This window comes from Centropristis striata, chromosome 3, assembly GCF_030273125.1.
Source record: "Centropristis striata isolate RG_2023a ecotype Rhode Island chromosome 3, C.striata_1.0, whole genome shotgun sequence".
Lineage (NCBI taxonomy): Eukaryota > Metazoa > Chordata > Actinopteri > Perciformes > Serranidae > Centropristis > Centropristis striata.
This window is the reverse complement of record NC_081519.1, coordinates 26,478,614-26,505,970: the sequence shown is the minus strand read 5'-3', so window position 1 is coordinate 26,505,970 and position 27,357 is coordinate 26,478,614. Positions and strand designations below refer to the sequence as shown.

Below are 27,357 nucleotides of genomic sequence, written 5' to 3'. Positions count from 1 at the left end.
TACTGGAACACAATCTCCAGTCCCCTTTTTGAAAATCAGGCATTTTCTAAACTTTAAAGACTTTGCACAAACCCTGTATTTTAGTATGAAATGTTGCTGGTCTTATATCTGCCTATAAAACTCTGAACAAATATTTAAAAAAAAAAGGAAAATAATTTCATCAATGCTAAAAATAAAAGCAGACGGGTTAAACCAACACCTCCAGTTTAATCATCATTGTTCATGTTGTGTTCACTCATTCATCAAATATAAACGTGCCCTTTTCAAACCTTGTATTTTAATATTTATAACAAAACAAAACATTCATATATACAGAAGAGCTCCTTCTTCTGAAATAAAAAAGGAAAAGAAAAATTAAATCTCTACAAAGTTTTGTTTTTTAGTGCAGCAAATAAATAAATATGACAAATTCTTTCATTTTCACTCATTGGTATCAAAATGTTGACGTTCTGCTTAGACAGATGAGTGTGTTTAAAAACATACAAGCAACCGTACAGACTGTGTTTGAGTTTCACAGTTAATATTTGTAATTTTCTCATGAACCAGTATACAGTAATAAATGTTTTTGCTCGTATTAAAAAGTTAATACAGATTTTTCTTGTGAGATTTGTTGTTACTTCTATCATTGTTCTCATAATTATGAAACAAAAACATTCATTTGTGGAATTCAAAGTAAAACATTTTTAAAAAATCTTCTCATTAACATTTCTGAAGCTTATCTTAAGGGTTTGAATTAAATCCTTAACATTTTTATCAGTAGTTTAAGCTTCGAGTAAAGGCAGAAATATATTGTAGTCATGAAATTTTTGATTACACTTTGTTTTCTGGTTTCCAGATGGAGGAGAAGCTTTATCAAATAGAGGAAAAGATGGAAAAAATGAGCGATGGTCTTGATTTCATACTATACACTAATTTAAAACAGTATTTTAACAAAATTAAGTAGAATCCAGAAGTCAGCATTGGTTCATTTTTGAGCTGTTTGATTAACATGTTCTCCCAAAATGCAATGCAAAAATTAAATCGAGCTAGAACAAAACAAAAATATTCAATCTTAAAAGAAACATACACATTTTTCTTTCTGATGCTTCATTTAACTGACAGTGAGACTTTTGTTGTTGATATTTGATATTTTCGTGTACTAACAGGAAAAACAGTAATCTTGATGAAAATGTAGGCCGAGCTGTATAGAGTTGGTGTGTAGTATGACTTTCAGACACAAGGCACCGGACAGAATGGTAAATGTGAGTTTCCTACTTGAGAAATAACATTCATGGCATTTTAAAGTCCTACATTTAGAGATCAAATTTGGAATATACGTTAATTTGCTTTCTCATGACTGTACATTAAATATATGGCTGGAGTCAGCAGTCTGTTATCTTAGCTTAGCATAAAGACTGGAAACAAGGGGAAACTGTTAGCCTGGCTCCATCTAGAACTTCTAAAATTCCTCAACAGTTAAGATCATGTTTTTGTGGTTTCACACAAATCTAAATGTTTCTATATCAAACTGCAGAATCCTTTAAAAATGTATTAACATTAAATGTTTAATTTATGAGACTTTTCAAATTTTCAACATTTTTCTTGAAATACAATAAACAATGCAACATTTGGACGGAGCCAGGCTAGCAGTTTCCATTAGTTTCCAGTCTTCACGCTAAGCTAAGCTAACCAGCTACTGACAGTAGCTTCATATTTTTTGCACATGCATGAAAGTGATGCCGATGTTCTCCTTTAACTTTCAGCAAGAAAGCAAACAAACTTGGTGCTACATGATTTTTTTACTGACTGAAATTGTGTCCTTTGTTAAAAGTTATGGAGATTCAAATGATAAACAAATATAAGACACTACAGAGGCTCTTTAACGTGGTGAACTTCAGCTCTTATAACACATTCACTGTCAGATTAGCTTTGTCTGCCTTTTTTTTTTAAATATATATGGGGTTTTTTCAGTGAGGTTCCAAGGTTGGTTAGTTTTCTCTTGAGATGAGATGCAATACTGATTATCTGGAATTTGATCTTTAAAGAGCAGACTGCACATAAAGGAGTTACAGTAAGAAAGGGATGAGAAAAGAAGAACCCTGAAAAACAGTTTTCCCACCACAAAGGAAACCAGTTAAACACAAATGTAATCAGGTAAACAAAAAAACACACAAATAAAATGTGTGTGGGAAAGCTGGATATCATGAATTTTTAGGATTTTGTTGGTACTTGAAGCGGCTTCAAAATAAAAGCCCCAGTAGATCAGACTGAGTGTCAGTGCTTCAGAATAAAAGCGTTCCAGAAGAGAGCTGCAGGATAAACATAGCTTCAAAATAAAGTTGTTGTAGGAGTGGCTGTAAGGAGCAAGAAGGCTTTAAAAAAAGCCAACCTTGCAGGCAGGTTCCAGGTAGGCTTCAAAATAAGAGCACTCCAGGGGAGAAAGTGAAAAGAAGCAGTTTAGTTGTTGTTTGTTTCTTTGTTTGTCTAACATGGCAGGAGGAAGAGTTCTACATCCGGTCTGAGCACAGGTCTGTGCGCTGTGACTTCTCTGCAGACGACGTTGTACCAGACACAGACTTTGTGTGTGTGTGTGTGTGTGTGTGTGTGTGTGTGTGTGTAAGAGAGAGAGTGTGTGTGTGTGTGTGTGTGTTACTGTGCTGGACTAGCCTGGATCTGAAAGTCTTTTATTCTCCTCAGTTTGTGTTTGTTCCCTTTGAGGAGAACTGAGACGTCAGTGAGCAGTTTTCTGGTAGAGGCAACCAGCCTGGTGGTGACGTGAGAATGAGCATGAGTGTGTGTGTGTTTTATTTAAGAACTAGCGTGGCCTCAGAGCCGTCTTTCCTCTTCAGATACAGCCCATAGCTGAGATGATGTTCCCTCCTCAAGAAGGCATAGAAATAATCAGACACCAGAAGAATCTAAAGAGGAAAAAAAGAAGTATCAGGACTGATGAATACGTACATTATCCTTAACCGCATATCCACACTCGGGTCGCAGGGGGCTGGAGTCGATCCCAGCTGACATTGGGCGAGAGACGGGGTTCACCCTGGACAGGTCTCCAGACTATCACAGGGCTGACATATAGACACAGACAATCACGCTCTCATTCACTCCTACAGGCAATTTAGAGTCACCAATTAAACCTAAGTGCATGTTTTTGGACTGTGGGAGGAAGCCGGAATACCTGGTGAGAACCCACGCTGACACGGGGAGAACATGCAAACTCCACACAGAAGAGCCGCAGGCAGGAGCTAAGTAATGAATAAATAATTATGGACATGTATGCTTTTTAATTAGGGTCCAAGCCTCGACCGCAATCGGCGGCAAGGAACCTATTGAAATTGAATTATTACTATTACTATGATGAATGAATTGCCTTTTAAAGGCTTTCTCATACAAAAAGTTGCAACATTTCAGACATGTCAAGTCTGGTAAAAAATTTGATATTTCAGTGGTCGCGTGAAGAGGTGTCGCAAATTGGCTCAGTAGCGCCCCCTAGAAAGTCAAGAAAATTGGGCCCCTCGCACATGAATGTCGTAGGGACATGAAAGTGGCAACAGCCAGTGGCAACAGGCGGTAACGTGATATGTTTTACTCTGGCCCTTATTGGCCCTTGCTCTTGAGCAGTTCACCCAATAGACTTGAAATTTGGCCAGAAAAGCCTCAACATGTTAAGGCAGGCATGTCCAAACTATTCCACAAAGGGCCGTGTGGCTGCAGGTTTTCGTTTCAATCAAGCAAAAGCACACAGTTTGACCAATCAACTGTGTGAAGACTGAGATCAGTTGATTAACTGAGTCAAGTCTGGTGTGCTGCTGCTTGGTTGGAACGAAAACCTGCAGCCACACGGCCCTTTGTGGAATAATTTGGACATGCCTGTGTTAAGGCCTCTTTAGTTATAAACTGTTTAATCAGATCAACTTCAAAATTTGTCATAAAAGCCTCGACAAGTTGATGATGCATTGTTGTGAAGATTGTGCATTTTCATAGAAAGGCGTGGCTCTGGCGACGCGGCAAATTTTCAAGTACTCGCCATGAAACGAAAGTTGCTCTAATTTCAGCACACATTGTCCAATCTGCCCCAGATTTGTCATGCATGATGAGAGTCCAGACCTGGAGTCAAGTAACATTATTTGGATTGTGATGTCCTGCTCCTGGCTGGTTCACTATATCAACTTCAAAGTAGGTCAGGAAAGCCTCAAGTGATGATGATGCATTGTTGTAAAAATGGTGTGTTTAAATCAAACGTTATGGCTCTGGCGGTGCAGCAAATTTCAAGTACTCGTCATGAACAGGAGGTGGCTCCAACTTGAGCATACATTGACCATTCTGACCCAAATTTGTCATGTGTAATCAGAGTCCAGGCCCTTGATACATCAATATTAACACATCGTCATAGCATCCCCTGCTAGCGACAGGAAGTAACATTTTTTAACTTCAGTACACAGATGTAACATGTGGAGACGTACAAAAAAAGCCTCTTGTAACATATACTATGAATGAATATAATGAATATGTACAGTATGCTGCAGTCAGAGCAGTCCTACCTGTGCCACATTGAACAGCAGCGTGATGGCGTAGTAGAAATTGGAGTTGGCGCTGCCAGCATAGATCCAGAGGTGCCAGAGAACCGGGAACAGAGCGGAACAGGTGAGCAGGACGCAGGAAACCAGGAAGATGTTCCTCAAAACTAAAGGATAACAAGATGTGTCAGATTAAGTATGTACAGCATATATAATTACACTAGGTCTGAACTGAATCAGCCGATTATTTTCTAGATGAAACTACACATTGTTTGGTTTATAAAATGTAAAAAAAATGTGAAAAATGTTCATCTCATGTGATGGCTGCAGGTCCGGATGGCTGCCTGGCTATGCTGCCCCCCCCCCCCCCCCCCGTGGCATGTCATAAGTCTGTTCATGTTTGTGAAATTTATTTTTCTTATGTTGCTGAGGTTATTTTTTTCCTCCTTTCCTCTCCTCACATGTGCTGTATTTCTCTCTCTTCATATCCTGTCTTCCTGTCCTGTTTACCTCTTTCATACTATTTGTGTTTGTGTTTTATACGTTGGGAGGAGCTGATGGCTTTTGTAAAGCACTTTGAGTTGCATTTATATGTATGAAAAGCGCTATATAAATAAAGTTTGATTGATTGATTGATTGATTGACTGATTGATGCCTATAAATGTCAAAGATAGTCAGTTAATATGATATAAAACAGAGAAAGTCAGGAAATGTACATATCATAGAGGCTGAAAACAACATTTACTGCCACTCATGCATAAAAAGTTGTCATAAAAATAAGAAGTAACTAGGACTGCGCGCAGTACTGAACGGGCCCTCGCAGTCCACGCGTGTCGGGGCATGCTGCCGTTGGGGTTTGTGCATTACAGGGGCCAGTCTATGCCACCCCTATGAATTTCATTGCCTTAAGTCTTATGGTCTGGGCACAGTGGCATTTATTAAATTGAACTGCCGCCAGAGCGCCACCTAGGGGCCGATCAATAAAACCTTCAAGGGTTATCCTCAGGAGGGCATTGACAATAAGTATGCCAAGTTTGGTGTTAATCCGACCAACCGACTTGGAGATATAAAATACTTCAATTTAAAGAGCGCCACCTAGTGGTCATCGCCCAAAATTTTGCACAGAGCCTCAGGGGCTCATGGGGAAGTAGTAACCTGAGTTTCATGTCATTCAGACACACCAATGTGGAGATATGCAACACTTTGTGTTTTGTGTTGATAATAGCGCCACCTGCAGGAAGTTGTTATGTAATAACTTGAGTATTCTTTGGGTAATCAAAATTCTTTTAATAACTTTTTGTCAGGAGGGTCCATAGATGCTGTGTGCAAAGTTTGGTGCAGAACGATGAAATTACCTAGGAGGAGTTCGAAAAAGTAGGTTTGCGACATTTCGCGAATTTGCGAAAAAAAACGGTAGGCGAAAATGGGAGTGGCCTATATCACGAGATTCAGCACAACTCAGTGAACGCGTGGATATAAGATTTTTGAATGTGCGATAAAGTATGTGGGAGTTATTAGCCTAAATGCGTTTTCCTTTATTATAGCGCCACCTAATGGTGGAAATTCAGGATGACAACAGATTATAAAATTTTTCACCATGTGTGATTTATATTTAAAGTTTCATGAGTTTTGGAGTATGTTCAGGCAGTGAAAAATGCGATCATTTGGGAAGAAGAATAAAAAAAACTAGGACTGCGCGCAGTACTTAACGGGCCCTCGCAGGACACGCGTGTCGGGCATGCTGCCGTTGGGGTTTATGCGTTACAGGGACCAGTCTATACCACCCCTATGAATTTCATTGCCTTAAGTCTTATGGTCTGGGCACAGTGACACTTATTAAATTAAACTGCCGCCAGAGCGCCACCTAGGGGCCGATCAATGAAATCTTTAAGGGTTATCCTCAGGAGGGCATTGACAATAAGTATACCAAGTTTGGTGTTAATCCAACAAACGGATTTGGAGATATAAAATACTTCAATTTAAAGAGCGCCACCTACTGGTCATCGCCCAAAATTTTGCAGCGAGCCTCAAGGGCTCATGAGGAAGTAGCAACCTGAGTTTCATGTCATTCAGACACAACAACGTGGAGATATGCAACACTTTGTGTTATGTGTTGAAAATAGCGCCACCTGCAGGAAGTTGTTATCTAATAACTTGAGTATTCTTTGGGTAACCAAAATTCTTTTAATAACTTTTTGTCATGAGGGTCCATAGATGCTGTGTGCAAAGTTTGGTGCAAAACGATGAAATTGCCTAGGAGGAGTTCGAAAAAGTAGGTTTGCGACATTTCGCGAATTTGCGAAAAAAAATGGTAGGCGAAAATGGGAGTGGCCTATATCACGAGATTCAGCACAACTCAGTGAACGAGTGGGTATAAGTTTTTTGAATGTGCGATAAAGTATGTGGAAGTTATTAGCCAAAACGCACGTTCCTTTATTATAGCGCCACCTAGTGGTGAAAATTCAGGATGACAATAGATTATAAAATTTTTCACCATGTCTGACTTATATTTAAAGTTTCATGAGTTTTGGGGTATGTTCAGGCAGTGAAATATGCGATCATTTGGGAAGAAGAATAATAATAAAAACTAGGACTGCGCGCAGTACTGAACGGGCCCTCGCAGTACACGCGTGTCGGGGCATGCTGCCGTTGGGGTTTGTGCGTTACAGGGGCCAGTCTACACCACCCCTATGAATTTCATTGCCTTAAGTCTTATGGTCTGGGCACAGTGACACTTATTAAATTAAACTGCCGCCAGAGCGCCACCTAGGGGCCGATCAATAAAATCTTTAAGGGTTATCCTCAGGAGGGCATTGACAATAAGTATACCAAGTTTGGTGTTAATCCAACCAACGGATTTGGAGATATAAAATACTTCAATTTAAAGAGCGCCACCTAGTGGTCATCAGCCAAAATTTTGCAGAGAGCCTCAGGGGCTCATGGGGAAGTAGTAACCTGAGGTTCATGTCATTCAGACACACCAATGTGGAGATATGCAACACTTCGTGTTTTGTGTTGATAATAGCGCCACCTGCAGGAAGTTGTTATCTAATAACTTGAGTATTCTTTGGGTAATCAAAATTCTTTTAATAACTTTTTGTCATGAGGGTCCATAGATGCTGTGTGCAAAGTTTGGTGCAAAACGATGAAATTGCCTAGGAGGAGTTCGAAAAAGTAGGTTTGCGACATTTCGCGAATTTGCGAAAAAAAACGGTAGGCGAAAATGGGAGTGGCCTATATCACGAGATTCAGCACAACTCAGTGAACGCGTGGATATAAGATTTTTGAATGTGCGATAAAGTATGTGGAAGTTATTAGCCTAAACACACTTTCCTTTATTATAGCGCCACCTAGTGGTGGAAATTCAGGATGACAATAGATTATAAAATTTTTCACCATGTGTGACTTATATTTAAAGTTTCATGAGTTTTGGGGTATGTTCAGGCAGTGAAATATGCGATCATTTGGGAAGAAGAATAATAATAAAAAAAAAAATAATAATAAATAATCATTCGAAATACAATAGGGACCTCGCAGGTCGTTGCCTGCTCGGGCCCTAATAAAAAGAATAATCATTCGAAATACAATAGGGACCTCGCAGGTCGTTGCCTGCTCGGGCCCTAATAACCAATTGTTGCAGCTCTAAAAAACATATGTGCTGCTGCTATGCATTTATTTACTTAAGCATGTGTGCTGAGTTAGCATCTTTGGCACAAAAAATCTTATTGGATTAAAACATTTAATCTTATCTTTCACCTCTTTGTCATTTAAGTGAGGATCAGAATCAGGGACAGCACTCATTACTCATTAGAATATCGAAATGTTTACATGTTAACCTCCATCTAACAAATGTAAGAACCAAAAACAAAGTCTTCTGTGTGGTTTTTGACTCACATCTGTGGAGGTGACTCCAGACAGGAAGGAAGGCCATATAAAGAGCGATGTCTCCCACAGTTGGGTAAGACTTAAAGATGGAGATCACAGCCAGCTGCATAAAGATCAGAAACACAGGTTGCTCCCTGCAACACAGACACAAAGAGTTTAGTTTCAACATTAAAAATAAAACAACAGACGCTGTGCAGAGGACTTACTTGAGTTTGATGGACAGAGGGATGGTGTAGAAGAAGACGTTGATCTGGAAGACGCAAAGGAAGAAGAGGCGGAAATGTTCAAACATCTCAGCGAAGAAATACCAGAAGAGTCCGATGTTGGGGGTCAGGTCGGGAACTGAGAGACTGCAGGCAGTAGGAACAGACCATCAGGATTCGGTTTTAAACATATACACAAAATATGATGCCAACTTCTTTGACCAAACGTAGACTCTCATCTGTCTAACTTCACTGTGGGGTCTAGTTAGATGCAATCATACAAACTATTTTACTTTAAGTCAATTTGGATCCCGACTCACATGAAGCCGTAGACAGACGGCAGGTAGTCCCATGAGCCCAGCAGGAAAAAGGAGAGACAAACGATGACGAACAGGCTGCCGAGGTACATGAAGGTGTACTGAGCGACAAACCACCAGAAGCTGAACCGCTGGAAGTTCACTGGGATGTACTGACGCTGGGGGAGAATAGAAAGGTATTAATGAAAGGAATGAATCCAGGAGATATCAGAGAGAATCCATCCATTTCATCTGCTTATCCAGGGGCCAGGGAGCAGGAAGCAAAGCAAAATATTCTAGACGTCTCTCATGAACAAGACACTGAGATTAGGGCAGCAACGACTATTTTGATAGTCAATTAGTCATTGATTATTGAAACGATTAGTCTTCCAACTGGTAATTAATTGCAATTACTTATTGACCCTTATTTAGCTATCAAGCTTTCAAATTTAGTTGGAGGTTCCTTTAACAAAGTGCTTACTAACAATAAAGACAATACAGGTGCATCTCAATAAATTAGAATATCATATAAAGTTTATTTATGTCAGTAATTCAATTCAAAAAGTGGAAATAACACATAATATAGCTCCATTACACACAGAATGAAACATTTCATGTCTTAATACAGGGATGGGCAACTTAAATGCTGGAGGGGGCCACAATTTTTCATCTACACTACCACAGGGCCACATATAGGACCGTGCACTTAACAACATGATGAAAATGCAATTTTAAATATGTTTACAGTGCAGTAACTTAACATATTTCATGCTCAAATGCATGTTTAACAATAGAAATGGGAATAGGAATACTAAAGGTTTGACTCAAATAAAAAATAACCACTTACTGTGATTTCTTTTTTTTTTTCAGTGCAAGAACAGCAGGCCAACATTAATGCAAGAAGTCATTTTGTGCATTTTTACACTGCACTTTTAAGATTTCATGTGTTGGGAATGGCAGGAGCAAGTTTGATATTGGCAAATATTAAATATTGAAATTAATATTTAATAATAATATTTAACAGTAATAGAATTATTAATGTTAATTAAATTATTAATAATCAGTTATTAATATCGGGGCACCACCCTGTGAACAGGGACCAATAACCAAACTGTGAAAAATAGTCTCATAAAAGGGGTGTTCACTATAAAGAAATATCAATATTCTAAAATATTAATAATTGGGGCGCCCCGGTAGCACACCTGGTAGAGCGCGTACCATAGAGGCTTTGACCTCGCAAGTGGGCGGCCCGGGTTCGAGTCCGACTCGGCAACTTACCCGCATGTCTTCCCCTCTTTCTCCCCCTTTCACTCTCTCTCACACTATCAAATAAAGCTGAAAAATGGCCAAAAAATATCTTTAAAAAAATAAAAAAATAAAATAAATAATAATAATTATAATAGGAACATTGAAAGGTGAAATTCAAGCACTGACCTTCACAACCAGCTGTTATTACAACACTCATGCAAACAATCACAAACAAATGCTCTTTAAATCCAATAACAAGTTTATTTTACTTAAGCAGAATTGATTAAAACCAATAATAAATAATAATAATAAATCAATTAACTTATTCATATTCTAAATTACGAATCACATCTATAACAATGGCTACAACAGCAAAACCAGGCTTCAAGCACTCAGATTGTGTATGTGTGTGTGTGTGTGTGTGTGTACGTGTGTGGGTGTGTGAGAGAGAGGAGGAGGAGCGAGGTGGCAAAGCCAAAATGGCGGGCGTATTCCTGAGAATGACGTCACAGCCGGTGACAGGCTCGGGGAGGTCTCAAGGGAGAGAAAAGGGGAGGAGACAGTAACAAGAGCCAAAATGGCGGCTAGGCTCAAGCAGTCTCAGAGAGGGGTGTACTACACGCTTCGGCCGCACGTCATCGTGGTACTGAACTACCCCGACCCACGTGATGCGTACCTTGAGCGCTTGCACGTAAACACTTTTACAGCGGCGTGCAACAGTGGATGTGAATATAAATGTGTGTGTACGAGCGTTGGTAAGAGAATGAGAGAGAGAGAGAGAGAGAGAGAGAGAGAGAATGAATGAATGTAAGGATGAATGAGAATCTCACCGTCTTCTGCAGATAGAAGTAACTTGCTCCCACAAGTTACTTGGATCCAGCTGTGTTTAATAACGCAGTAATAGCTATTTGAGGTAATAGTAACAGACTCGGCTCGTCCCGCAAGTTAAGAAAACTGTTATCTATTAAAATGGTTGGCGGCCGTGGATCTTCTTTAAACAACTGGGTGGTTGTACTGAAGAGAGCGAATTCTGTGCCGCTGTTGCTTTTAAAGCCACAGTGACATCACCGGATCTCTCTGGTCTCGACCAATGGGGCCTGAGGTAGAATCCCCTGTGCTCAGGTGACCCGCCTGGTCTCACCACGGGGGGTCCGGCCCTCATGGTCTTCCTTTGTTAAAAGGGCAGGGGTCAGGCTTTCTTTAGGCATGAAGGCCCAAAAGTCAGGTCTGAAAACTTCCATGTAGGCCTGGCCTTTGTTTGTAAGCCCATGGTGAGCCCCAACACATGCTCAAATGCATGTAGTTGTAATGAGGGCCACTTCAAGTGAGGGTGCAGGCTGTATGCAGCCCCCGGGCCTCGAGTTGCCCATCCCTGTCTTAATCTATTTAATTTCTTCTAATTGTAATGATTATGGTTTACATTTAATGAAGGCATAAAATTCAGTGCCTCAAAAAAAATTTAATATTAGAAAAGACCAATGGGGGCGTGGCTTGGCCGCTATGGAGTAGGCTGTGTTCGACGTGAGCTCCCGTTAAACCTCTATTTTAAACGAATGAAGTAAAGTGTAATCCATGTTATTCTACAGTAAACTGTTTCTAAACTAAGTTGGACAGTGTACAAATCCACGGCGACGTCCAGATGGAAACAAGGCTGAATAAATTCAAGTATACTGGATCCTCCAACACAAGGCCCGACACCTCCCGGGACCAGAGTACTGCCAAGACCCCAGCTAAAGTAACTCCGCCCTCACCTGCCCCAGGAAAGATGGACGTTGAAGGCTTGAAGTCAGAAATCCTGCTTTCTCTTAAAGCGGACATTTCAGCGGTGTTGAAGTCAGAACTGAAAAATGCCCTCGCTGACGATTTTGAAATCCTCAAGAACGAGCTGAAAGCAGTGAAAACGGAGATAATAAACAACACCGCGGCGCTGAAGCACGAGATTGATCAGGCTAAAGTTAGCATCAAAGAGGTGGAGGGGGGGCTTTCAACATGGTCGGATGAAGTGGTTACTTTACAAGAAACTGTGAGCGAGATGAAGACAGAAATTGCAGGACTGAAAGCGAAGTGTGAGGATCTGGAAGGGCGGTCGAGGAGATGCAACATAAGAATCATTGGTGTACCCGAGACGCCCGACTCCAGCAGTACAACCTCTGTATCGAAGCTGCTAACTGAGGTGCTACAGTTGGATGAAGAGCCGCTGATCGATCGATCGCACCGGAGCCTAGGGCCGAAGAAGCCGGGCGGAAGACCTCGAGCCATCGTTGCTAAGCTGCACTACTACCAAGATTGTGTCCAGATACTGCGACGCGCTCGCACTCGGGGTCCACTCCGTTTCAACGGGGGACCAATTACCATCTTCCCGGACTACACGGCATCTGTGGCTAAAGCTCGGGCTGCATTTACAGAGGTGAGGAAGCTACTTCGCGACCAAGAGGGAGTCCGGTACGGGATTCTGTTTCCAGCGCGACTCCGAGTCACGTTCAGAGGGGAGGATAGGGAGTTTACTGACCCGGTCAAAGCAATGGCTTATGTCAAGAAAAATATCATCACATCCACGGAGGCTGGAGATTGTCCCTGAGACTGAACTTTTGTGAATGTGTATGCCTCTGTTGACCTACGGTTATGCTAACCATGTGTACCACAGTGCCAGATGTCATCAGGTACAAATCTACAACACAGTGTTTACATTTTTACATACTGTTCTACTTTCTTGTTGGCAACACTGACCAGCTTGAACTGTTTGCTCATAGGCCGACGTTTTATTTCATGCTCGGCTTAGTGTTACTCCTAGGTTCTGGTTTGATGTTCTTATTTTATAGGATATTACAGTTGTCTGACATAGTTAGTTATTTGTTGACATGATACTTGACGTGCAATGTTAATCAAGGAAGTAAGGCTGGATAGCCTTGCTACACCACATGATTAGCCTAATATATTCTCTCCCATGAATCGTAATTTAAGTTTACTATGCATAGCTAAAAAATGTATTACTTTGCACTTTACCATTTCTTATTTTCTTTACGTTTGAGGCTTGACGGGAGCCTGAGAGCTTAGCTTTATAGTTCTCCCAACCACAAGCACTTAATGTGTGGATTTTTCTCTGAGGGTTGTTGTAATCACCTTGTTCGGGTGGGTGATAGGGGGTGGGTAACTACTGGACCTATGTACGAATTGAATCTAGTCCAGCAGACTTTTATTTTTGTTTATGTTTGTTTTTGTGTCTTTGTGTCTTTGGGTTTCATTTATGGTACTCATTTCTCTTTGTACACAAGATGGCCAATGTAAATAACACCAGAGGTTATGAGGGTTGCCCTGCTAATTTTATAAGTTGGAATGTTAAATCACTCAATCATCCAGTGAAACTCAAAAAGATATTCTCACATCTAAAACAGCTCAGAGTAGATATTGCATTCTTACAAGAGACCCATATTCGTTCTTGTGATAGTTCTCGTCTTGTTAGGGGTTGGGCTGGTCAGGTGTATCAATCCAATTTCAGCTCAAAGGCTCGGGGTGTTGCAATTATGATAAGCAAAAATGTACAGTTCACGGCATCTCATGTACAGACTGACTCTGCAGGGCGATATGTGATCGTGGTAGGAAAATTATATTCACTCCCAGTTATTTTAGCCTGTATTTATGCTCCAAACTGGGATGACCCTACATTCTTCACAAATTTCTTTTCTCACTTACCAGACATGACTTCACATCATCTGATACTCGGTGGTGACATTAACTGTACACTCTCTCCTCTCTTAGATAGGAGTGTTTCTAAGAGGGCATCCCTGTCAAAGTCGGCAAAATCTATTCAGCTCTTTTTGAAGAACTACGGTGTAGCGGATGTGTGGCGGTTTCGCAATCCCACCTCCAGGGCATACTCTTACTACTCCCCGGTTCACAAAACGTATTCACGTATCGATTACTTTTTCCTGGATAAAAGAATTCTGCATCTTACAAAAGAATGTGACTATGGGGCTATTGTCATCTCGGATCATGGTCCCTTAATCATGAAAATGCATATTCCCGATACTCAATCATCATATCGTCCATGGCGGTTTAACCCCTTACTTCTGTCAGAAGATGAGTTTATTAAGTTCATATCATCTGAAATTAAAATTTTTCTTGACATCAATCAAACCCCAGGGATGTTGTCATCTACTGTATGGGAGTCGCTTAAGGCATATTTAAGGGGTCAAATTATTTCGTACTGTGCAAATAAAAAAAGGACTAGTACAGAGCGTATTAAAAAATTAACAGATGAGATATTAGAATTAGACAGGCTGCATAGCCATTCCCCATCGGCAGACATACTCAAAAAACGCTTGTCATTACAGACAGAGTTTGATCTCCTATCCACCAGACAGGCTGAATACCTGATCTCTAAATCAAGACATGGTTATTATGAGCATGGGGAAAAATCCGGCCGAGCACTTGCTCACCAGCTGCGCCAAAGAACTGCTAATCAAACCATCCCTGTAGTTAATGATGAATGTGGTATCAAATGCACTGACAATGAGAAAATCAATTCCTGTTTCAAGAAATTCTACCAATTATTATATACCTCAGATGTGCCCACCAATCCCTCTGCCCTAGAGGACTTTTTTAAATCCCTGAAAATGCCTTCTGTAAGTGTAGAACTTGCGGCTGAAATGGAAAGGGATCTCTCAGTTAAGGAGATAGTGTCAGCAATCAATGCCATGCAAAGTGGCAAATCTCCTGGGCCAGACGGTTTCCCAACTGAATTTTTCAAAAAATTTTCTGACCAGTTGTCTCCTTTGGTATTGTCAGTGTTTGAAGAATCCTTAGTCACCAATTCCTTGCCACTAACTATGCGTCAAGCAGTCATCTCTTTATTACTTAAAAAGGATAAAAATCCCCTCAATTGCAGCTCATATCGCCCTGTCTCGCTGCTGAATACAGACGCGAAGATTCTTGCCAAAATTTTGGCACGTCGTCTTGAAAACATTGTCCCCTCTATTATTTCGTCCGACCAGACAGGATTTATAAAAAATCGCTATTCATTTTTTAATATCAGGCGTCTATTTAATATCCTTTACTGTCCCACTACACCCGATCCTGGGGGTATTGAGGTGATGCTCTCACTCGATGCTGAAAAAGCGTTTGATCGGGTGGAGTGGGACTATCTCTTCAAGACTTTGGAAGCATTTAATTTCGGCCCGAAATTCATCTCCTGGATTAGAATCCTATACATGCTCCCGATGGCTGCAGTTCGCACCAATAATAATTTATCCACCTATTTTGAGCTGAAGCGGGGTACGAGACAGGGGTGCCCTCTGTCACCTCTTTTGTTTGCTGTTGCACTCGAACCACTTGCATTAGCCCTGAGGCAGTGTTCCACCATCAAAGGGATACACCGGGCAGGGTTGGAGCATAAAGTCTCACTCTACGCCGACGACATGTTATTATTCATTTCGGACCCCCTCTCAAGCCTTCCTGAATTATCGACTTTACTCACAAAATTTGGAAGATTATCTGGCTATAAAGTCAACTTTGAGAAAAGCGAACTTATGCCTATCTCTTCTGTAGACAGATCATATTTTGGGACGACCCCTTTCAAATTTAGCCCTAACAAGATCAAATATTTAGGTATTTGGGTCACACGTAATCACAAAGATCTCTATAAGGCTAATTATCATCCCCTCTTAAGTAATCTTAAACTAGACCTGGAGCGTTGGGACCCTCTCCCTCTCTCCTTAGGGGGGAGGATCAATACAATTAAGATGAACGTTCTCCCTAAGTTTTTATATTTATTTCAATGTCTCCCTATCTTTTTAACTAAATCTTTTTTCTCCAATTTAAACAGTCAGATTTCAGCATTTATTTGGCATAAAAAGCAGCCCAGGATTAATAAAAATATATTACAGATGCCTCGCACGATGGGTGGTATGGCACTTCCAAATTTTATGTATTATCACTGGGCTGCCAATATAAGAGCTTTGCTGTATTGGTTGAGAGATGATGGCTCGGATGTTAATAGTACTGAATGGGTGAAGTTGGAAAGGGCATCCATCGAATCCTCCTCCCCAGCAGCTCTATTATGTCCCAAATTGCCTTTCGAACAGACTATCTCAGCCTTCACTACTAATCCAGTTATTATCCATTCAATTAAAACATGGAACCAGTTTAGAAGGACCTTTAATCTAACTGATCTTTCACTTGTTACACCATTGATAAAGAACCATATGTTTGTCCCATCAATGATGGATGAAGCTTTTAATGTCTGGGCGGGAAGTGGAATAGGCACAATATCCGACCTCTACATTGAAAATAAGTTTGCCTCTTTTGTGCAGCTACAACAGAAATACGGTCTTCACAAATCACACTTCTATAGGTATTTGCAGCTTAGATGTTTTGTGGCTTCCAACTCCGACTGTTTCCCACTGAGTCCTCCTGAATCTCTGCTTGAAACAATTTTAAAAGGTAAATTCAACATGAAAAAAATAATAGGCAGGATTTATACATTACTCAATACACATAACATAAACAGTCTGGATAGCCTTAAAACAAAGTGGGAAACTGACCTAGATGAAGTGATTTCAGAGGAAATGTGGCAAAAAATTATTCAGCAAATTTATTCTTCCTCTATATGCCTCAGACACACTGTGGTTCAATTCAAAATAGTCCACCGTCTCCATTGGACCAAAGATAGATTGTCTAAGATTAAGACGGGTATTGACCCTACATGTGATCGATGTAGACAAGCTCCTGCCACATTACTGCACATGTTTTGGTCGTGCCCTATGCTGTACGGTTTTTGGCATTCTATCTTTGAGGCATTTTCTGAAATATGTGGGAAAACAGTGCACCCATCTCCGCTGATTTCACTATTTGGTGTGGCTCCGGTGGGTGCCACGTTTTCTGGGAACCACTTAGGCATGATGGCCTTCTGCTCCTTGTTGGCCAGGAGACTTATCCTGTTTAAATGGAAAGATGCTTTCCCCCCAACATATGATCAGTGGATTAGGGAGGTCATGAGTCATGTTCACTTAGAAAAAATTAGATTTACTGTAAGAGGGAACACCAGGAAATTTTATGTCATTTGGCAACCATTTATTTCCTTTTTTGAAAGCATGGCAGCTACTAACATTTCTATGTAACCCAATTGTATATATGTATCTTTTTTTTTTTTTTTTCTTTTCTCTCCGTTGTGATTTCTTTTTTTCCTTTTTTTTTATTTACCTAGTATGTATATGTGTCGGTGTCTGGATGTATTGAAATTTGCTTGGGGTCCAGTACTTGTGGGTGGGGGGTATTGGGAGGTCTGTCTGATTGGACAGGAACTAGACTTGACTGTTTCATGTGAGAATTGTATTTTCCTTGTCTGATGTATGTGAAAAATTTGGAAAATAAAAAAAGACCTTGATCAAAAAAAAAGAAAAGACCAATTTTAAAAAGTATGTTTAATATGGAAATGTTGGCCTCTGAAAAGATGTCATCTATATGACTCAATATTTGGATGGGGCTATTTGACTTGAACTACTGGAAATGGACTTTTAAGGATATTCTAATGTATTGAGATGCACCTGTATGTACAACTTCTTCATTCAAAGACAAATTCAAATATGTCTTTTATAGATCTGTCCTTCATTAAGCTGCTGCTGAATATCAGCAGAATTTAGACTCATTAAACATGCACGTGTCCATCACACACAACATACCTGCATTAAATAGAGCAGCGCTGGAGCACACAGAGTCAGAGGGTAGATGGACTGATATGTGGCCAAAGACAGAAATATGGCACTCAGCAAAACATTTCCTGGAACACAAACAGGTCAGCTTAATATTTTACAAACTAGATTTAAATATGCCCGACCGTCAGAGCAATGCAAACTGCTTATTTCTTATAAATAAAGCCATTAAAACAATATAGAATACTGTGAGTTCCTGCAGTGAAATTACTTTTTTTTTTTTCTTATACAAACAAACCTGTAAACCTGTAACCTGTAAAATCAAATGTTACCTTTTATTGTGGCGAGGATGAAGAGGGAGATGACAGCGTTGTTCAGGCCGCAGGTTGACTTGGCGACACAGGACAGGATGGTGAACGGGTTCAACAGGTAACTGAGGGACAAGACCATAATTTTGGCATATTACCAAGTTTTCTTCCCCCACACCTAACTGTATCATCAAGTCTCTTCTGTGGTGGAATTAACAAACAATATTATTGTGCATAATGCAGCAATTGCAGGCATACAATGATGTAATGTTCACTCCTTGTGCAGGGGACATGGTGTTTAATGAAGGAAGCTGCAGCCTGAGCTTTTGCATCTTTCAGCTGGCTAGGTGTCTAATAAGCACCATCACCAACAACTCACTGCCTGTGAATCAAAGACATTTTCAATAATTTAAAGCTTAAAAAAATACTTCACACATTGAAAGGCTCTTCCAAGAAGTTAAAAAGATGTGGGGACCTTTCATAACTTTTGCAAAGAGTCTTTCCTTCCCAGTTATCCCTGAAGATAAGATTGTATACCAGTCATTTGTTATTGCGATAATGAATGATTTTTACTTTTATTTCTGAAGAGTATGGCTAATATTCCTGCTGCAATATGTGAGATATGACCAAGCTGACTATCTGTGTTGTGTTTTCCATGTGGATCTCCTGAATGTTGTTTATTTAGTAACACTACTAGAACACTGTCACTTACAGGTGCATTGAGGTGCATTGAAATTGTGTTCAATTTGTGCATTAAAAAACAATAAACAAAGTTCCTTAAAAAAAAAAAAAAAAAAGGAAGCTGCAGCCTATTATTTTATCGTTTATTATATTTGTGTTTTTGACCACATCCCATAGTTGATTTCAAAGCCAGTATTGGCCAGTACTGTTAAAAGGACCCTACCGTTCTGAAACTATTTTCCCCTAAGACATGATGAATGAACAACTTTTTACAAGGCTGTGGTATTTCCTTAATTACATTTTAGGTTGAAACTATCACAAGTAATCAGTTTCTCCTTCATATTTACATTTCATAATCACAGGAACACACAATGACTCAGTGTGTTTACATGCATAGTTTAATTAAGTACGCTTTTAAATCGATTTTGCCATTTAATCAGACTTCTGCCCTTGTCCCAGTTTACTTGCAACTGAGAAAATTGAATAACTGACGGGAACATGTCCTCCTCCTCAACACTGGGTGGCGATATGCGTCATTTCAGCAGGTTAATACGGCCCCCTTTCTGTTGACTTCAGTTTGACACTTTATGCCGTAGCTGCCAACCGACAACCGGCTAATGTAACAGGCTTTCTTAGATGTTTTTGCACCAGGGTCATACGCCAGCGCGGGTTGTGGGGTCTTGTCATACATGCCGGCGAAAATCCGATTCCAATTGCATTATCTGGGTCTTAATCGGAGTTGGAGAACTCTGACATTAGTCAGACTAACACATTAACATGCACTTCAGTTGTCCAGTTATAGTCAGATTAAGGCAATAATTAGTTTTTTTCAAGTGTCATGTAAAGATTGGACCAAATGTGAACCTTTGAGCTCATGAGGATGCCAGAGGATCTCCAAAGTCTGGAGGTTTAACCCTCTCAAGACCATGAATGTCAGTTCAAGCACAACAGCTTACAGTTTCTAGTCATCTAAACACAGCACGTGAGGCTGACTATAAAATCACTATTTTAATTTTAATCCTTTGTATAAGAAGACTGATTATGTATCAGTGAGGCCTGACAAACAGCCAACAGAAAGTTTAAAACTTTATAAGGAGCTTTATAAAACAACGTCTGCTGAAATTTCTGATTCTGGAAGCGTGACTCATCCTGGCTGATTCATCTTAAGGGTGTTTCCACTACCGCCCAATACCCGCAATGAAGCGGGTCTCACTCGTCGAAACACCGCTAATTTGATTATGAACTGTCCGGAGCAGTCTTTTAAGGGACTTTTTTGTCCCCAACGAAGAGCAGGGACGTTTTTCTCCCCTGAAAAAAGCCTGGTTGCTGATTGGATAGAACGCTAAGCAGGATGTGACGTAGTACTCGACGCCACAACAACACGCGCCACTTGTAAAAGCCGGCAAAGCAGTGTTCCCAACTTAGCAACTTTGCTGCTAAATTTAGCGACTTTTCAGACCCCCTTAGCGACTATATTTCAAGAAAGCGACTGGAGACAAATCCAGCGACTCCTTCTTACACTTCTTAATGAGCCGCTAACGAGCCGGCAGTTAGCTACAGTTAGCTCTGTAGCAGTACAGTGTGTATGTGCTGCTGCTGCAGGAGGTGTTCATTTAGCGATCTGTGTTTGTTTACAACAAGCACCGGACACTCTGTGCACAGTTAGCAATGCCGTTAATTCACGATGGCGATGTTTATGATCAGTGGAGACGCTGCGCATAATTAGCCATGCTGCTTTGTTTATGATTAGCTGCTGACATTGTACACAGTTAGCGACAGCGGCCACAGTTCCGTCTCCCGTGTTTAATCTGTCACAATGATCGAAAACCATACGTCACCTCCTGAGTCTCTAAATCCCTCTGGGGGCATTTTTGTAATGGAGACAAGCAGAGTGAGTGGACATTTGAGAGGGCGTGGCCTGAGACTTTCCCGGTGGCCACTTTCCCCCTAAAGGAAACACGGCTCTTGTGGTACTTACAACAGGGCTACTTTCAGAGGGATGTAGTACATCTCTTTGGGGCTCCTGATGAGCTCCAGACAGTCAAGGGGGTAGCGGTCGGCCTCCAGGGTGTATTTCTGCTTCCTGAACTGAAACAGTGCCAAAATGAAACTTGTCACAACAGGAAAAATACCACAAGTAACACACTGAATGTCAATATTTCAATTATATCATTTATTAATCATAGTTCAGGTGTGCAGAGCTGAAACAAGAATATAGTTTTAACTTTTATTTCCTGTTGGGTCGTCTGCTGATGATGTGATAAAATCAATTATCACAAATTGTTCCTATCAATATCATGTTATAACTTAGCGTTTAATACTTATTTCATTTTTAAATTCAAACGTATATAATGCTGAAAAATACTGGAATTTCACAATTAGTATTAACTAAGTTTTGAAGAAACAGACACAATAGAGACCTTTCTCATATAAACTATATAAACACATGCACAAATCAAATACATTATTTTTTAATAAATATATATTAGAAATCTAATACATAAAAATAAACAAATAGAAAAAAATGGAAACATTTAAATGTTACTCTTTGTGTTCAACTTCATCCCACCAGTCAAAATAAAGTGTTAAATATTTAATTTATTTTTTAATGTTTTTTACTCTATTTGTGAAAATCATTTGTGTGTTCTTACCACTTGTTTGTTGTAGTCCTTCACGGTCAGGTAGAGGGCCACAGCAGTGATCACATCTGCCAACTATCAAGACAGAAACATACAGACAGAGAGCAGCTCAGCTTACAGAACATCCTCAGTGGATTTAATCTGAAATAAAAGGTGATCTCTTGATCTGTTTATTAAATGAAAAGATGTTTCTCATCTTCCTACTCACCATAAATGTTATCTCTGCATAGTCCACCAGAAAGTGAAAGATGTAAATGACAAGAGGAGTCTGAACAGAAAGGAAAAAACATATTTACTCATACATGTGTCATACTCTGGTTTTATCGAGGATGGGAGCTGCCAAAATAAAAAATAAAAAAGACACTATGAATTAAATGTAGCAAAATTAATTTGAGGAATAAATGTAGGCATACAATTAATTGATAAAAATGTGATGTAAATTGATATAATTTGACTTGCGTAAAAAAAAAATTGCCCTTTTTGTTTACTTTGCTAATCAAATTATACATCATCTGATGTATAATATTCCCCACATTACTCTGTCAACTGTGACTGTCTGCATCCAAGAAACTAAGTTGCTCTGTGCACGGAACAGCGCACGTGATCAGACACATTTATGGATCGCTAGATCTGCTTTGCAAAAAAAAAAAGCTTTGATGCAGAGCTTTCTATGAATGGAATATTGATATGTGGTAAATTAAATGTTTTTATTAAATATTGCTCAATCACGTGAATTTAATCGTGAGAGGTCAAAATTGTGATTGTAATTAGAATTTGATTAATTGGATATATTCTGAACTGAGTCTGGCGGAGATTCTGACTCTCTTCCAGACACTTTTTGACACATTCTGGTGAATTTTTTGTTAAAAATAAACTTTTTGGGAAAAAAAGAAATCTTAAATTGTCTGAGATTTCTTGTGTATGTGAGATGTAAAATTGTGAATGTGTGTGTATTTTTTGTCTATGTGAGAGGGAAAATATGAATTATATCCTATGTGGCCCCTCATAGTAAACCGTTTGAAATTACAACTCAAATTATATTTTATTTTAAATAACAATAAACAAATTCCACATCAAAACAACTGAATAATACAAATAAATTAAATATCTTCAAATAAACTAAGTTAGCTAATATCCATTTTTGTCGACTTAAAGGTTCCATTTTTCAGTTTGTAAAAACCTCTGTTGTTTGCTAACAGACAGAAGTGACTGGAGGCTCCTTCCTTCAATACAAAATTGGTGCCAGTAGAGGCGGAGGAACACATGCTGTGATGTTTGCAGTCGAACAATTAAGAATCAACAGTAGATGATGCCCTCTACTGTTGAAAAAGGGTATCACCAATCAGTTTTCACCTCAACCGGCTTAAATCGTCAACACATTTTTATCGATTTTTAACTGGCTTGGAAAAGTACAGTTATAGAACACCATTTACAAAGATTTTAGTCTGGAATTCAATATGAAACTTAGCATGTGTGTGTGTGTGTGTGTGTGTGTGTGTGTGTGTGTGTGTGTGTATCACCTCATGGAAAACATCTCCAGAGTAGGGCGAGACTCCCAAGTCAAGTAGAGCCAAACCTTCAACAACTGTAAACAAACAAACAAAAAAATTAAATGAAATATGTGACAGAAATAAAGTTTCTTATCCAGCTTTGGACACTACAGTTCAATCACTTTATTTCCACAGTTCTCTCCAGATCATGAGGTAATCATGTAGATATCTTGAGAAAAATGCATTTTGTTATTTAGATATGAGATAAATAACTCAAAATTTGTAATATTTACTTATGTCATAGCTACATCACCTTGCTTGGAAAAAAAGGCCAATGTGGATAATAACGTAGCAGTTGATCACCATGGCACTGGTAGAAAAAAAACTTTCTACTCGCCAGGGGCCTCATGTATCAAAGAGAGCGTAGCTTTCATACAAGCGGCAACCTATTGGTCTGAGCAGGGAGGCTAACCAGGAAGTGCCTTAAACTGCATTCTACCAAAAAATTCCAGCGGGGGGGGGGGGGGGGGCGTCTCACGTTTCCAGTGATTTACACATTGATTAGAATGGAATCCTGTTTGATCCGTGAGAGACCTGCGTAAAATCACAGCCGAGGCCGAGGGGCTTGTCCTGAGAATCGGATCGTCATCTATTGTGTGGAAGCATTTCGGGTTCACGGCAAGTCACACAAAATAAGAAATGTTATATGCAAAAAATTGCCGTATTATTGTTTTATTTATTTGTATTTATTCTTTAAAGAGATGCTTTGTGGTGAATAAGAATAAGATAATTGTGTTTTGATGCACATATTTGTACATTAAACAGGAATATAGCACAGTATGGATGTGTAAACAGTCATAATCATATGGCAATAAAATGTGTTTTTGTTAAATCAACAAATAATGGTGATCATTTATGGTGATCTAAATATTGATCAAAATAATGGTGAATATCATATTTGCCATAATCGTGCAGCCCTAAGCTTGTTTGTTGACAGAGACTCCACAATAGGAGGATGGATGTTTAAAGCAGGCAGGGAAACATTGGGCAGTCTCCTCTGTGTATGACCTGCTCAACAAAGTGGAGACAAGTGTGATACTCACAAAATAAGCGTTTTGCTGAGATATTATTTTTATTGGGTTTATTGCAATTGTATTATTTGATTTTAATCTGTCTAATTAGGATTAAGAAATTACAGCTGTTACATGCTGTTGTGTCAATTGGACACTGGGTGGCAGCACTGACCAGCAGCATCACTGGGGCTCCTTGCAATGCCTGGCGGGAGCTGGGCCCATAATCCAGATGAATGGAGAATACAGTTTTCCTGCTTCACTGATTTCTGTGTTATATTTCCAGAGCATTCCTATCTGAGGATTATTTATGTCCGTCAGCGGAGACCTCCGTACAGTTTCTCCAAAATTCAGAAAGCCCTGATTTTGTCCCTTACTCTGCCTTTGAGCAGGGCTGGACCAAAAAGTTATGTTCACCCCTGGTTATGGATCACTGTGTGGAAAACAGTTGGCGATCGGGATGGTGTTATCTGTGAAAAATTTGATTCACTAGGTTTATATCGCAGTCCATATTAATCAGAATCAGAATCACTTTATTGATCCCCGGAAGGAAATTCGGTATATATCTCTATAAAAATAGCGGAAATAGAAAAATATATAGACTTAAGAAAATATACAATCTTAAAAAACAAGAAACTTAAAATATGGAGACTTCAACATACTCTTATTGCACCAGTATGCAGGTGAAATATGAAATGTAATAATAGATATTAAAAATCATCTATCCCCTCATATTTAGAACGGGTTATTGAGGGTGGAAACAGCATTTTCCTCCGATGTCAGAGAGCTATAAACTGTAAACACAAAGCCAGTTGTGTGTAGTTTGAGTTTAGATGTGAAACACATTTTAAATAGAGCATATAGACAATAGTTTCCTCCAGACAGTAGTTTCTCAAGGCAAGTTCACTTTTCATACATGTGGCGTGTGTGGGAAAAACAGCATACGCAATGTTTTCTGGTGTACGCAGCGTTGATACATGAGGCCCCAGGAGATTCTTCCTTATATATTTAATAGCACCCTCCAATTTGTAAGTTGTGGGGAGTCAGTTTAGGTTTTTAGATGTTATATGCGCATGTGAAAATAGAGTTAAAATAATTCATAGATGTTGAGTTAAATTGATTTAATCTTAAAGTGCAATCCTAAATTGTCCTGCTCCCAATACCTGTGTCTTACAGTTGTGTGCCTTTGTACTACCACTGATCAGTTGTAATACACACATGTGAATGATAAACAGAAGCAGATTGTACATGTTTGTCTGAAGGAATCTGTGCTTGTTCATGATGTGTTTTCTAAAACATACAGTACCAGTCAAAAGTTTGGACAAACCTTCTCATTCAATGGTTTTTATTTATTTTTATTTTCAACATTGAAGATAAATACTGAAGAGATCAAAACTGTGAAATAACACATATGGCATTATGTAGTAAAAAGGTGTTACACAAACCAGAATATGTTTTATATTTTAGATTGTTGGAAGTAGACACATTGTGTTTTGATGATCTGTTGATCTGTTTAAATATGAATCCATATAATAGAAAATATAACAAAAATAAAGACAAACAATTGAATAAGAAATTGTGTCCAAACTTTCTACTGGTGGTATTACACATAAAGATTTTCTGAATGTACTTATACTTTTACTTCTTTGCACTAAAACAAAGGGGAAACCATGGACTTATTGTTATTTATAGGGAATTATGCAGTGATTTTACTGGTCCGGCCCACTTCACATCTCAGCAGGCTGGATGTGGCCCCTGAACTAAAAGAACCTAGGGCTGGGCGATATAAAAAATATATTTTTAAATTTGATATGGAATTAGACCATATTGCATATATCGATTTTTTTTTCTTTCTTTATATATAAATGGCCTTACTATAGGGTTTGTCATATTTAGTTCTTTTGTGATGTTCGTTATTCTTTTCTCGTATAAATATATTTATTTCAGGAAAAGATTGGCCTATTATATTTCATAGGTTTTTTTTATTTAAGATATATTTTATTTAAATGTGCACTTTATGGAGCTTTGATTTTTCTTTAAAAAAAAAAAAAGGTACTCCTGTTGTTATAAAGTATTTATGCTCACTTAAATAAATGGTTTCAATAAAACTACTTGTGACATGTCATATTTAGCTTTGACTGAACATTTGCTCTCGCTTTGCAATAAAAATATTAAGATATATATATCATATCGATATTCAGACCAAATATATCGTGATATGACTTTTGGTCCATATCGCCCATTCCTACTGTATATTATAAATTGTCCTAATGTACTTCTTTGTAGAAGTCGACCGATATATCGGCCGGCCCATATATCGGGCCGATATCTGTGTTTTTTTACTTGCATTGGCATTTGCCGATACATGCTTGTGTTCACCGATCACCCATTTCAGTGAGCCAACACCAGGCAAGGCCAGGTGCAACATCTGCCTTTCGCTGGTGAGCATGTTTTTTTTGTTAATAAATGTTTCTTTTTTTGTTTAAATTGAAACTTGTGTAACATTTGTTATCATTGTGTCATTTTTATCATGTAAATGGAGGGAGAAAAGGCAATATCGGCTTCAAGAATCAGCCCAAAAAAATCGGCAGCACATATCGGGGATCGGTTAAGACTGATGTCAAAATAATCGGTATCGGCATCGGCCTTTAAAAAAAAACGTATCGGTCGACCTCTACTTCTTTGCACTAAAACAAAGGGGAAACATGGATTTATTGTTATTTATAGGGAATTATGCTGTGATTTTACTGGTCCGGCCCACTGGACCTCCAAATGGGCTGGATGTGGCCCCTGAACTAAAAGAATCCTGCTTTAACTAGTAGAGCAGGGTGTCCCGGTGGTTGCTGCCCCGTCAGAGCACTCATTGAAGACCCTCCATTAAAATAAACACAAATTAAAGCTGGTTCAAATGTTTACCGACCGATTCAGTCTGTAACAGCTCACAGCGCCCAGCTGAGACAACTGGAGCGGCGCCTCAGCGGCTAAACTAGCCCCCCTAAAGGCCTCTAAACACGGCGTACCTCTCTTCCAGGCGGTCAGCGGAGACACCACCTCCACTCTCTCCGAGATGAGCTCCGTTAAACCGGACCGGTACAGAGCAGCTCGGACCGTAACGGCCACCAGCAGCAGCAGTGTCAGGGGAGCAGCCATCTTGACAGGGAAGTACTCTCCGCCCTGCGAGGTGCACGGTGGGAAATGAAGTCTGTTGTTGCTTCTTCTGCCCCTTCTTCTTCTTTTGATTTTATTGGCGGTTGGTAGACCAACGTACAGGTGCATTACCGCCACCTACTGGGCTGGAGTGTGGCGCAGTAGACTCACAGGAAATTAAGGATAGAGAAAAAATTAAAATAAATAAAATGAATGAATGAATCAATGAATTAATAAAATAA

At 39.4% G+C, this 27,357-nt stretch overlaps 1 protein-coding gene across 1 annotated transcript; it reads right to left on the bottom strand.

Annotated features, from left to right (window-relative positions):
• Positions 1-258: 258 nt before the first annotated feature.
• Positions 259-27,153, bottom strand: pigu (phosphatidylinositol glycan anchor biosynthesis, class U). The gene is made up of 12 exons (XM_059329462.1): positions 26,989-27,153; positions 22,929-22,993; positions 21,617-21,676; positions 21,421-21,483; positions 20,748-20,857; positions 18,113-18,213; positions 17,811-17,908; positions 8,911-9,065; positions 8,594-8,737; positions 8,397-8,521; positions 4,527-4,669; positions 259-2,897 (listed from the first exon to the last, which is right to left on the bottom strand). Exons 1-12 carry the CDS (start codon positions 27,116-27,118, stop codon positions 2,784-2,786), a joined length of 1,308 nt encoding a protein of 435 aa, XP_059185445.1. The 5' UTR covers positions 27,119-27,153; the 3' UTR covers positions 259-2,783.
• Positions 27,154-27,357: the final 204 nt, after the last annotated feature.